Consider the following 15,000-nt stretch of genomic DNA (forward strand, 5'->3'; position numbering starts at 1 on the left):
CTGGACAATGAAAATTAATACACTCTGTTAAAGGAAGAAAGTTTAAACATTTATTTATGCAGAAAACTGTAGTTAATTTGGATTCAATTTTCTTGTTACAGTTTTCGTCAACGTAACTTTTTTAAAAACTGTTTTAAGTTTATCTTTAAACATAGAACAGAAATTTTCGGATACAGAATTTATCATTTTTCATGTTTCCATCAATCCAACAAACAGTACTTTGTTTTGGTTACCATCGCTTGTTGTTGTATAGTAATACTGGTGATTAGTTTTAATTAGACCATCTTTATTAAGTGGATAATTTTGGTCATCTTTCCACAACTCTAAGCTGTTTCTATATTTATTGAAAATTTTATTTAAAAAATACCTACTTCATGACAATTTCATTTTTCAATTCCATCTGGGCTTGAACTTAGGGTAACCAACATCAATGAACAAACTCTGGACAGAAATGGAAAGATTTATTTGTTGTAGAGACATTGCATTCAAAAGTTCATATTTTGCACTACTTTCCATTTTAAGATAATAATCTGTTGGAATATAGCAAACAATTTCAGAATATTACATGTTTTGATTTATAAAGACTTTTGAGGAGTTATTAATATTTACATTGTACCCCATTTTATAAATAGATTTAGTATTTTATAGCCAGATACAGTCCAGGACTTTGGATTTTTTTTGTTTTACCTTAAAGTTTTAGAACAAATTTCTATAGTGTTAAGTTGATTTTGATGAAAATTCATAAACAGTTTAAGTAAAACTTTTGATTTTTCTGTAAATTTGTCTTGGCTTTTGTTAATAAGCAATGGCTCATAACGAGTAGTAACTGGTTTAGCCTGAACTTTAGGAGTAAAGTAAAGTTCATTTTCAGATGGCGTGTCTGTTTCATTACAGTCTCTGTTTCATCAACTTACCAACTAATACTTTTAAAAACAACAGCTTTCAATGCTAATTTAGGAAAACTTTGATACAAATTCTCAGTTTCTTCTGTAACTTAGCTGAGACCCAGCCTGTGTTGATAGAAGTATAGATTGTTAGAAGTATATCTTGTTAATTTTAAATTTAATTTACTTTTAAAAATTGGCAAAGTATGTTTTGATACTGATTAACAAAATTTGACACATTTTGACGCGCTGGTTTAACTTTAGTGTTAGACTTTTTCGATTCACATAGTTTACTTGTATGAACATTACACCATAACTTTCGCTTACTTTGCTTCAGCTTCAATGTTTTGCCCATCGTTTTTTGCGCACGCGCATAAGAATGTAAACAAGCAACCCATTTATAAGGTTTGTTTTTCTTCTAAAAGCATATCATTGATAGCTCAAAGGTTTAATGCGCGCTAATCAGTGTTGTTCTGGGGTATCAATAATCTCCTCTAATAAATTTTGAATAATTTTCAATTTTGTTGTAATTAAAGCAATATTTAGAGCAAAATTTATATTATAGTATATATCTTATATATCATTTTATTTGCAATGCTTATAGTTAAAAAATAATAGTTAAACAAAAAAGTTTTCTAATTGCTAGAAAAAAATTCAAAGTTTTCTCATTTTTATGGTTTTATTTGACGGTTGTCTAAATTCTGTCGCTGTTGGGCTCTAAGTTTATAATGTTAAATGGGGGCGTGGTATAATAGCTGTAAAACCCTAAATATCTTTATTATATTATTATTAAATAATTTTAACTTTCAATTATTTGTAAAAACAATGATTTTAATTCAATGGTTCATTTTAAAAATAATATTAGAGTTTTAAATGAGGTTTTTATGAAAAGCATACTATTTAAACCCCCTTACCGTTTTGAAAAAAATTCGAGGTCGCCGCGGGGCAAGTATAAATCATCTCCTTGCTTTTTTTTTAATTTTGTTATTTGAAATACATTATTAAAAACTTTATAGTACTATAGATTTTATATATAAACATGTTGTCTATTCTCATTTTCCTTAGTCTAACTCAACTTAGTTGTAAAAAATTGAAATGAAAAACAAACATAAGTATCTCAATTGCGACTCAAACTTATAAAATTTTCCCCCAATTTTTAATGTGTCTAGAATTTTCAGCTTTTTAAAAAACTTTTCCCTTTGTTAAAGTGAATAAAATCGTTACACATGTTTGTATATAATCTCTATAAAACTCAAGTATATTGTACTTTAGAAAATCTTGAAAAGTTATAAAATCAATTTTGATAGGACTTGAACCGTGACTTATTTGTACAGATGCTTTGCGCGCTCAATACTAGGTCACGCTGGCCCATTGACTTACGAAATTTTAAAACTAAATAATAGTTTTTTTTAAAGGAAAAAATTGCTATAGATCAAAATTAAGGCAAAATTGACAAAATGCAGTTTTCAAATGAACGTAAAACTGTGAAACTTGATCTATGATTTAGTATGTTTTTACATTACATAATTTGAAGTACAAGTACGTTAAATAATTGCATACACTTGTTCACGTTTTTTTAGAAAACAAAGCGCCTGCAACTCTGTCTCGCCATTACCTCGTTTACAATGGCTGCCAAGAGTTATGTGTAAAATAGGCTCGAAAAGGCACCACTACTATTAAGTTCAATATTATTATATAGATTATAAACTATCAAAAAATAAAATAATATTATAACAATTTTTTATTTTTTGAAAGAAAATCAAATTAGATAGTTTAACAAGACGCATATTTAGTTAAACAATATAAATGTAATTAGAAACTTTAAATGCTTAATTTACACTATATAATTGTCATCACTGTAACATCTGCAATTCGATGAATGTAAAACCAAATAGTTTACTAGTTGTTACATAAAAACTAAATGGAGTTATTATATAAAGGAAATTCGAAAATATTTTTGCACAAAACAGATTTTTTAAGTATGGAACCATTTAATTTTTATAAATTGATTTCACATAAATGTTATTTATAATATATAATTAACTCCAATTAAATAATGAAAACCGTTTCCATAAAAAACCTTTAAAACAAAACCTTAAAATTGAAGCTCTTTAGGGTCTGTCGATTTATCACGTTAACAAAATAAGGGGAATGGTGGCCAAAAATTTTTTGACATTGTTAACAAGGGGGAGGAGGGAGAAGCCAAAACAAATTAACCCCAACAATGTTACTTTCTTAAATAAACTTAATTACTTAAAAAAAGGAAAGTTAGACAGAGTTTGCAGTCCTGTGTTATACACTCGCTCAACCTTCAGTATTTTATAAAAGCTACTAATATTTCTACTTTTTAAAAGCCATGCTGTGCTTTAAAAAGACCCGACACATACGTAACTAAATAAGCGCATATTAGATGTTTACACGTAATACTATTATTTTGTCGAGGTTGTTTTTGGTTAGTCTGCTATGCAAATAAAAAAGCTGAATGCGAGCACGTTTTCTACATTATAGTATTTAAATATTTATACCAGGGGTCAGCAACTAGCGGCTTGCAAGCCTCATATGGTTTTTTTTTTATGTCAAGTTTATCTTGTCTCTTCCGTCTTGAAAAGTTACTGATCCCCCGATTTATGCATATTGGCAAATGCATTTTTTATTATACTAAACGGTAATATAAAAAACTGGCATTCAATGTGAAATCGGATAAGGTCTAAAGTTAAAGAGAAGAGGATTGTCATATTTACCTTCTTTGACTCAGCAATGTACATAAATTATGATAAACATTTAAAACCATCATCGAAATTGATTCATACAGGGAGGGAAGGGGTCATCGAATGATACCATAATTTAATTGGAGAGGGAGGGAGAGAAGAGTCTCTAAAAGTTTGAAAAATTGTTGATAAGAGGGAGGGAGGAGTTAGAATTGCCAAAAATTGTTGACGTAAATAAAGGAAAGCCCTATAGCTGTAAACAACTTACAGCAATTTGTTAAAGCAAATGAATTAATAGAGGCAATCTAACCACTTCACAACTAAAGCATAACCACATTAAAAGGTATTATTTTTGCGCAACAGTCATAATATTATCGAATACATGCAATTTTTACAGGAAACTTAAAAAAGTATTTTTATGTATTGCATTCCTAAAGATACTTCAATTTAAAAATGGATATAACCGCTTCTGTAGCCTATTAAATTCTAAATGTATATGTGATTCACAATTTTCAGTTTGTGCTTTTAAACAATATTTCCGCTGAGTATCACGTTAAATATTTGAAAAAATGCAAAAATAAGCACCAAAAGGAATAGACCGAGCCCAAGTGAAATAAGGAAAAAGTAGGAAGAGAGAAAGGAAAAAAAGTTTTAAATATTTATTGAACAGATGTTCAGAACAAAACAAAGACACTATAGTAAAGCGTATAGTAAAAAATAATGATAACTTAGATAACCGTGCATGTAATAAAATTGTAATAAAAAGTAGGATGAGACCGGGGCTCATCAGCCCACTTTTTTTCCTTGATGTGTAACTTTTTAGCTCTTTGTTTATTACTTTTATTTTTTTGGAAAAGGTTGACTAGTCCCTAGACTATCTGGAAAAAGCATTATTAAAAGTTCATAATAGGTTTTCTATACATTTAAAAATGTTTTCGTTAGGTCAAGTTGGATGGGTCAACCTACACCGTTTTCAGATTAGGCTGGCCAATAGCTTGCGACAGGTCAGCCCCACACACAACTTATGGCAAGATTTGACGTGGGAAAACGCTTATTGAGCAAAAACAGCTTTGCAACTTGATGAAACAAACAACTTTATTATTTGATAAAACAAAGCTGAAACAACTGTAAAACAATAAACTTCAAAAAAAATGTTATAGAAACAAAATATAAAAATAACATTTTATTTAACAACAGTATAAACATTTACAATCTAACCCCTTTGCATTTATTCTAAACAACTCATAAACGCCCATCACTTAATGTTTGAACACTGTATCCACACAGCAGCTGAAATGCTGTTTGGAACGGTTTTGAGCAACTAAGACACAAGACAAATTCCTCATTATCATCTTTATTTTTTTTGTTACGTATTTCTTTTACAGGTTGAATAGCAAAAATCTTACTTGTTTTAGAGTTATTTGGGCCACCTTTGTTAATAGAAAATAATTTTTTTTTTCTTTTGATATTTTTGTTTTTATTGCAACGCTTTTTAAACTGGTGTATCAGTTAATATCCGGGTCAAACTGTTCCAACCGGAAACGAACTGGTGTATCAGTTCGTTTCCGGTTGCTTAGCTAATTTACATTGTTTTTTCTCGGCTGAGCTTTTTCAAAAGGCCTCGCTTCTTCAGGCGTTGGTATAAGTGAAAGGTTTGGAGTTGCATATGATGTGCTGTATAAATCTGGAAAAATTATTTTCTTAGATTGTTTTATTTAATTTAAACTTTTGAATTTTTTTTTTTACAATTCACAGCTGAAACTTCGTTTATCGGTGTTTGTTTAGTGATGCAAGAATTCACAGATGACATTTTAGTGCTAGGGTCTGGTCTATCCATTAAATATGATAGCAAAAAAACACTTTCTGAAAAAATATGAATAAACTATTATGTTCCTTGAAGTTATAGCATTAGAGTGTGCTATTTTTACCAAAGCAGGTGTACCATAGATAGTCATTGGTTGTTTACAGTAACCCATGCATCACATGCTGAGTTCAATAACTTTTTAATAGGATCATTAATACTTATATCAATTGGTTGCAATTTATATATATATATATATATATATTTATATATATATATGTATGTAATAATTAATAAATATATATATATATAAATATATAAATGTATATATATATATATGTATATATATAGGTATATAAATACATATATGTATATATATTTATATATATATATATATATATATATATATATATATATATATATATATATATAATTATTTATATATTTATATATATGTATATATATGTATTAATCTTTATATATACATATATAAATATATATATTTTTATATATATATATATATATATACATATATATGTCTATAAATATATGCAACAATTATACATACATGGTTTATTGAAATTATTGTTAAAAAAGTTTTGTTCAAATTTTTATTTTTGCAATATTTTAGGTAAATTGATTATGTAATGAAAAGTTCATTTTTAAAATTTGTTTGAAGTAATATTATGAATACAAGTTAATTGTATTATATTTTAATTAACTACATTATATATTCTTATTATAAATATTTTTAATTAGGTGATATAAATTAGTTGCATTATATGATTATATTTTCAGTTAACTAAAAAGTCTGTTTTTTTAGTCTAGGAATTTTGTCAACCAATTTTAGTTAGATTAAATATTTAGTCGACCTATTATATGTAGGCTAAAAGATCAGTCGATTTAATTTTGGTTAACTACAAAGTTAGATAATATTTGTTCGACTGTGATAGTTGCCTACTTTGAGTTTAGTAAGTAAAGGTTTGATCACAACGCTTACACTATGCACATTTTAACGTAACTCTAAAATTCAACGAACTAACTTAAAAACTCTTACATTATGATAATAATAAGAAAACAAAAAAAAATGCGAAAAAAAATCAGAATTATCTTAAGTTATTCTTTTGTTTTAGATAAAACCTCAGTTTGTGGAGTTCCTATCAGAGCCAGCGAACATATATCTAATGAGAACATTATTGAAAACCAAGTGTAAAGTAGATGAATTTATAAAATGTTTTTATTTTGTGGAAGCTATGTTTTATCAAATATATCATAAAACGTATTAAGCATATAATTATTTGAGAGTGTTAACAAGTTTTTAACAAAAAGCAGTGTAATGGTCGAATATTGCCTCTTTCATTCCAGCATCTCCATAAATGATTTTTAAATAAATAGTTAGTTGTTTACAAGCTAAAAACTGAAAATGGCTGCAACACTTCTTTTAGTTATTTTCATGCAATTGTTTTTTTTACTGCCAAAAAGTCATTTTTCCCTATTTCTTTATAATTGTTTGATATTGCTGGTTTTTCAAAGTTGAAAAGCGAACTGTTAAGAAAATAATTTTTCTTAACGGTTTTCAGGATGATGATCAACTGTATACGATTTTTTCGTATAGTAAGTATGTGCAGTACGCTTCATACTATATGATGATACCAAAATCTCGTTTTTGAGAAAAAATGGAGACTGGTTTTTTTAGGCATAGTAGGGTAGAATAGCGTAGTTATTTTTACCTTTGTGTAGTTATTTTTACATTTATTTTAAATAGTGCTAAAGAATAAAGAAAAATTTTAAATAATGATATATGTTTCTGTTTGGAATAATTTAACACTTTATATAGAATCCGACTTATAGATTAGGATCACCATTATGTTTAAAAATAAGTTTAAAATCCTAGCTGGTAGGTATTTGGATTTTTCAAAATAAAATGATAATTAAAGAAAACTTATTTGGTGGCCTTAAAACAATTTTTTTCAAATTTATTTGCTGTTTGTTAGAGCTTTAGTAAAAACAAGGTAAATATATATTTGTAAAATTATACACAATCTGACGCAATCAAAAAGAAGGCAAGTTGTCTTATCACTGAGCACCGCTACACCTGATTTCATTAACGTTCTAAGCATTTTAAAGCAATACAATGAAATGAATCAAGAGTTTATTCGAAAATGAGTTGAATGAAAAGCTAAAAAGTTTTTTCAATACATTGGGAAGTTTTTTTGAAGAATAGAATTTTTTGCACGTAGTTAATGAAAAAGTGTGTGTTTGGTTATGGTTAGTTTATTCAAGTTAAACCATTAAGTTAAATTTGTGATTTTCTCACAGGCTGTTTTTAACCCTTTCGTGACGAGTGACCCGTATGGCGGTTCACAAAATTTGTTTCTAAATGACGAGTAACCCGCATGGCGGTTCATAAACAATTTTAAATATTTCAATTTATCTATAGCAATTGGGGAGAACTTTAAACTTATCTTTGAAATGTAAATAATTTCTTAAGTTAATGCTTCAAACCGTTAATTAATTGTATTTATAGATCGCTAAAAAATCAATTTTAAAAAATGACAAAATTAGATAAAAGATATACTGTCATAAATAAGATCCTTGATATATTTTTCAATGATGGTTGTGAAGATATTTTTTGTTTGATAACCGCTATAATTGCCTCATTTATTTAATATCAAAAACGACATGTTTATGTATTTCTTCTTTATTTGTTTAAGGTTACGTAGAGAAATTTTATATTTTTGTTAATTTCAACATGATATATTTTGATCACGTTACCAAAATAACAAAAAAAAAATTTAATTTTTTACTTTTCTGAAAGCCAATTCTTTGACAAAAAAAACAAGGTCTTTTTGTAAAATTTTGACTAGTAGTTTTTATTTTATACTCTTCTAATTGATCATGAACCTGGATCGTTATTTTACGCGCAGTCATATAGCTGTTTTTAACTCAATCGCGAAAGGGTTAAACAGGAGGTTGATGTTACTGTTCGAGTAAAAGAAGTTTAGGTCATCAGCGAATCAAATTAAAGTTATTATATAGGAAAATTTATGTAACTCGTTTACACAAAATTGTTTAGTTGTAATCTAATTTCTTATTCGTGTCAATCACTGAGATGAAAGAAGAAAAGTGTAGGGTATTTTGGAGGAGGACAGAGCAGAAAAAGAAGGTTTTATATTAAAGATATTTTTTTAAACAGCTAACAACCATTTAAATTAATTTCATATTTAAAAAAAATGATAAGAAAATGGCTATTATTAAATTTACGTTTTTAATAATGGTATGATAATGATATGGTAATCAGTAAGAGGTAATGACGTTGCAGTCTTTAGTTGATGGTATTCCCACCAAAGTTAGATCATATTTTTAACAATTGTAAATCCATATGTTATATAGTATTATATCCAATCACTATTGCTATTATTTTTAAGAACTACTTTAATATTATTAAAAATACTTTCCATAATTATGATTTTAGAAATTTTTTAAATAATCAAAACATTAGTTCTTTCTTTTTTATTCCATTTGCTGAATTCTCTAGTTATGGTGGAAAAAATTTACAAATTTTAAAGGATATTTTACTAGTAATAAAATTTACTATCCATTTTTTAAATGTAACTGTTCAAAAAAATATACTTACGGAATTGTAAAAAAGGTTTAAATTTATATAAGGCCATATTTAAATAACTTTTACATGTTTTAAAAAGCAGGTTTGCGAAAATCTTTAATAAACATTTAAACAGTTTTTTATTGTTTTTTTAGGTTTATTAAGTACAACTTTTAGATTCTTTTTATCGAAAACTTTCGAAATGCAAATTCTTAATAACTGTTTCAGAGTAAATAATATATATTTCAAATAAGTTTTCAAAATATGTTTTCATGAGCAGTTTTGAATATATAAGTAGGGCAAGTTACAAATACAAAAAATTATTAGTTTTACTGATCCTTGCTCCGTTTAAGACATGGTTTTGATAAATAATTAGGAGATCCAGAAGTTTAAATTTTTTCAAAATTTGGTTTGGAAACCTCTTGTATAACAATTATAATTGATCAAAAACCGTCTTTGAAAGCGAAAATAAAATAACAAAGTTTCTGTTTTTCCGACCTTTAAAAACGGACTTAAGTACTATGTAAATTCTAATAAAATATTAACTTGTAATTGTATTCCTCAACTTGAAGCAGTAACTTTTTAGAACGAATGACACTAGCGATTTTGATTTTAGCTATAAACTTTTGTAGCAATGGATTGCCTTCAATTTTTTTTCAAAAAAGAACTTTTTTGATCACTGTATTTGCAATCGACCAAAAGATTATGTTTGTTGTTTTAGTTTTTAGTCAGTATAAATGCGTCAAAATAGAACTGCTTCATCACCTCCACCAAACACTCTATTAGGCATGTAAAACTTTCCAGTAAAAGACTTTTGTTAATGAAGATTATTTGTATCTGTCTTTTAGATAAATACTAATTTTATTTATCAAATCAATTAGTAGCATTGTGTAGAAAAAATTTACGGCTTTTTTCATTTATCAGTGCGAACACAGTTCTCAATCTTAGATAAACCTAAAAATAAATCGTTCATAAAATGCTTTGTTAATGCATAACATTCATATATTAAAAGCAGCATATATTACATCAACTTCATTCTAAGATGCAATCCTATCTAACTTATTATTAGAACATTCCCTATGTCATCTTAAGATTTTAACCAGAGGCTGTAAAACGAAAAGCAACACAAAAGAGAGAAATGAATACTAGATTAAAGAAGCGTAAAGAATTACGTCCAGATATTCCAGTAAAACAGAGATTAATTAATAAAAAAATAGCTATAGTTTGCAGGAAATGTTTTTTAATTCTTCTGCATTAACAACAACAACGTCAACAACAACAACAACAATAACAACAACAACAACAACAAAAACAACAACAAGCTCTATATTTAACGTTTTTTTAAAACCTTTATGCAGCGTATTTTTTCATTTTATCATTATTATTGCAGTATAGCCAGATGACTATCAATAAGACCTATAAAATCTTTTTTCAAATTAAAAAATTAAAACAATTTTAGATGACAAACAATGAATAAATTATTAGAAGTTGTTTTTTCTGTTGTTTTTTTGTGTTTTTTTTTTGCAACAAACTCAGTCTCAATCTTAAGCCTTAAGCTCAAAAAAGACGCAAACTATTATAATCAGAAATTATTTTTTATATTATTAAAACAGATATGCATTTATCAGACCAGAAATAAATCAATTTGGAAGTATCAGAAAAATTGTCAGACCAAGAAATAAGCAGCAATTTAATAATCCAAGCTATTAAGTGCGAAGAAGTTATTAAATATGTCTACATGCCAGCTTACTCTGCTCCATTTCTCGATCATATTCTTTAAAACATTTACGATCTGACATAATAAACTTTTATAGGGATTGCATGCCGGCTTCCATAATATTCATATATATATATATATATATATATATATATATATATATATATATATATATATATATATATATATATATATATATATATATATATATATATATATATATATATATATATATATATATATATATATATATATATATATATATATATATATATATATATATATATATTTAAAGTTATTCATAAAGTTTATTTCAAAACTTGAGAGTCTATGAGTGCTAAAATAAAGAGTTTTTTTTAAACATTTATTTCACATATTTGCAAAATTTTTTAAAAGTTATAATAATGCTGGGGTGAATATAAATAAATGCATATATATATATATATATATATATATATATATATATATATATATATATATATATAAAAATATATTATATGTATTTTGATTATACTTTTTTTGTTTATGTATATATGCGCAAAATTATTTTTTATATTTGCTAAAAGAAATGAAACTACCAATCTCAATTATGAGAATCAAAGATACATGTATAGTTACAATTAAATGATCATTACCTAATACAAAATTAGTGTTGGTTAGAATCATTTTATAAATAAATCTTTTAATAAATGTATAAAGCTATTTCTATCTACATTAATTTTACTCCAGCTAGCAATTGCTTCACATTATTTATACAAGTAGAACTTTTAGTAGAAATAAATTTGTACATAAAATATTGAGCAATGTTTTTTTTTAGCTTACCTGGAAGACTTTATTTAGTAGTAACAAGCATCAAATATAATAAAAATTAAGAAAGCGACTGTACGTTTAGTAAAAAAACACAAAAACATTAACTTCATTGGGTACGGAATGGAAATCATAAATATTGACAAACCTAAATCTTGACTAAAGAACTTAAGAGATAAAGTTATTCAGAGTCTTCAAGTTCTTATCTTCAAGAATCAGGTTGTTTTTTAAACTTAGCTTATGTCATTTACACATTTTACAATGTTATCTATAAATTTAAACAAATATATATAATTACAAGCTGACTAGGGCAAGTAGAAGTCAAAATGACTTATTATCAAGCCCCTTTGTGAAATACAAAATAAAATACAATTGAATTTTGCATTTTCCAATATTACATAAAAGAGTGAAATTAATAAGTTAAAAAAAAAAATTGGTTAGAAATTTTAGAAGGTTAACGAAGAACTTAAAGTTAAAAAAGGAACTTAAAGTTAAAAAAAGAAGAAATTTAAGATAAAGTTAAAATATAAAATGACAAATAAAAACTTATAAATCTGTACATGTTCGTGTACATATTAAAGACAATAAACAAAAAAAAAAAATTTAATTCGCTTCACATGCATATACATATTCAATACAATATTAAAATTAAATAAAGTACATAAAAAATTAAAAATACAAAACTATTTCGATTTTTTTTTCAAAAAAATGAGAGAATGTACGTATTGTTTAAATTTAGTAAGTGTTTTTTTATAGTTCTTTTAAATGTAGCAATAGATTTTTTTTTTTTTCATATTTTCGTCAAGAAACGAATTCCACAAGCGTGGTCCCCGGCATATAGTCGAGAAGTCAGATTTTTTGAGTAATGTTAGTGGGGAGAAGCCAGATTTTTTGAGTGATGTTAGTGGGATGTAGTAATTACTCATTGAATGTCTTGTTTCATATTTATGATTAATTCGAGTGAAACTTTTAAAAAAATATTTTGGAATCATTTCATTTTGAAGTTTAAACATAAATAACAAGTTATGGTATATATTTAGTTTGTATACATTTAGAGCATTTATTTCCTTGAGTAACGGCTCGGCACTTTCGTATCTACATGCGCCCAAAACTAATCTACTTGCTTGCTTTTGTTTTGTATAAATAATTTTTAGGAAAGATAAATGATTGTTTGCCAAGGCAATATTACAATAGTTAATATGACTATGTATAAATGAAAAGTATAAATTTTTTAAACATAAATTATTTAAAAGATGTTTTGTCTTGTACATAATCCCCAGGGTCTTTGAAACTTTTTTCTCGACTAGCTTTATTTGGCTTTTCCAATTTAAATTCTCATCGAAAATTATTCCTAGTATTTTCATTGAAAAAACTCTTTTTATTTTAATATTGTTAATTGTTAGTTCAGGTAATTTGAGTAGGAGGGACTCGGATTTAGATGACTTAGCAAACAAAATATATTTCGTTTTTTCAATATTTAATGAAAGTTTATTTTCTTCAAACCACTCATTAAGATATATTAATTCTGTGTTTACAATATAAAAAATATTTTTTTTATTTAAGTCAGAAAAGAAAACATTTTTGTCATCAGCATTAATAAATTAATTTAGTATTTTTGAAGACAAATAAATATTATTAATATAAATTAAAAACAGCAGGGGTCCAAGTGTATGCATGCTTTTAATAATTTTACAAAATTAACGTTATGTTTAATATTCTTAACTAAATATTTCAATGTAAGTATATATAAAAGATTCGAGTGTGGAATCTTTTGTATTTGTTTTTTAATACCAACTTTAGAACAATTAGTGCAATATATCACAACTATTTGCACAGTAGAGAAGCAAGTCATGATATTACAGTGCAAAAACTTTCTAAATTAAAGTTTAACTATTTTTTTTTTAATTTCAATTTAAAAATGTGTATGTATCTTTAACGAGATAGTTAATAATACACAAAACTTTTTTTCAACAAGTTAAAAAAGACTTACAGAGAAAAATCGCGGCAGTTTATTGTTATGAAGAACTGCCATCAAGTTATTAACCTATTAGTTAAGCGTGTATGTTTATAAATGTTGTATTTTCATTTTTTTTTTTTTTTTATATTTTCATTATTTTAGATGCACCAAGAAGGCCTAACTGTCTTGTCACAGAGCACTGTGGAAGTGCATTTAATTAGGAAGTTAACGCCTCCTTCTTCACCATGACGCGAAAATGTGTCTAAAGCTCGATTCGAACCTGGATCTCCTGCAAGCACTCTAACCACTGCGCCACGAACGCACAAAATTTTTTTGAAGGATGTTATAGAATTTAATTCAATTTTCTGTTTTCCATAGCAGTACTTCATTAAAATTTTACTCTGTTCTAAATTTTTTTTTGTATAATAGGTTTTCATTGTTTTTATGTAAATACAATGCCGAAAGACTGAAAATCAAAAAAAACTTTATCTACAGTGGATATCCTTGGGGAAAAGACTGTGTTTAAAGAGTCATTACTTTTTTATGATAAAATAAATGATATAACAAGGTTTGATAAAAGTAAAGTAATTTAAAATAATAATGCAAAGTTTGATTAGTTATTATATTCTTGCTTATTAATAAAAATTTCCTGAATAAAGTAATATGCGATCTAACTAAACATATTCTATGATATTTTCAGCATTTTTTCAGCTTCTGCAAATTTTGGATAAAATTATAGTAAAATGTGCTATAGCATTGTTTAAGAAAGCTGGAACACATAAAAATAAATCATTTTATAAAAACTTCATTGTTTAGAGTAATTATAAGTAATTTCTAAAAAGATGTGGTCTGCATCTCGTTTAAATTGTTTCTTTTATAAATTGTGAGAAGTTATACACTTCTTTATTCTTATTGTTTTTACTTTGTTGCAATTTTTTACATGCAATGCATGAAAGATTTATATGGTATTTTTCTTTTTAGGAACATTAATGTCACATACTGCAAAATACGATTTGCTTGAAAAGTTGATAGGTGATCGTTTGATAAGAGCTCTAATAGAATAACATAAAAGTTATTTTATTATGTTTTTGTATGCTTAAATTGTATATAAGCGCAAAATCATTAAAATTTTAGTTATTTATTCAGATCTGGGCTGTTAGACCTCAAAGTTCGTTTGTAAAAAGGTTTTTTTTCTGTATAACATAAGTTATTTACTTAAATAACTTACACGTAAAAAAAGGTTTTTAGGAAGTTTTTTAGTGCAGCCGTGGCGCAGTGATTAGAGCGCATGCCTTATAAGCAGGAAATCCAGAATCGAAACGAGCTCCGGGTATATTTTTGCGTTACGGTAAGGAAGGAGGCGTGAAAACCATGGTTAAATGCACTACCGCGGTGCTCTGTGACGATACCGTTAGGACTTCTTGGGTCACCTAAAAAAAAACAACGTTTAAAACAATAAAACGTTTCTTTTAAACTTAATAAAAACAAATAAAACACGTTTTTAGTAAAACTTCTGTTCACT

At 26.3% G+C, this 15,000-nt stretch overlaps 1 protein-coding gene across 1 annotated transcript in view; it reads left to right on the forward strand.

The window, feature by feature from the left end:
* Nucleotides 1-6,667, forward strand: part of LOC136089367 (uncharacterized) — a 26,074-nt gene extending 19,407 nt beyond the window's left edge. Inside the window, exon 3 of the mRNA XM_065815337.1 lies at nt 6,527-6,667. Coding sequence (XP_065671409.1) covers nt 6,527-6,606 — 80 coding nt within the window. The 3' untranslated portion in view covers nt 6,607-6,667. The remainder of the gene's footprint in view (nt 1-6,526) is intronic.
* Nucleotides 6,668-15,000: the final 8,333 nt, after the last annotated feature.

Source organism: Hydra vulgaris, chromosome 13 (genome assembly GCF_038396675.1).
Source record: "Hydra vulgaris chromosome 13, alternate assembly HydraT2T_AEP".
Taxonomy (NCBI): Eukaryota; Metazoa; Cnidaria; class Hydrozoa; order Anthoathecata; family Hydridae; genus Hydra; species Hydra vulgaris.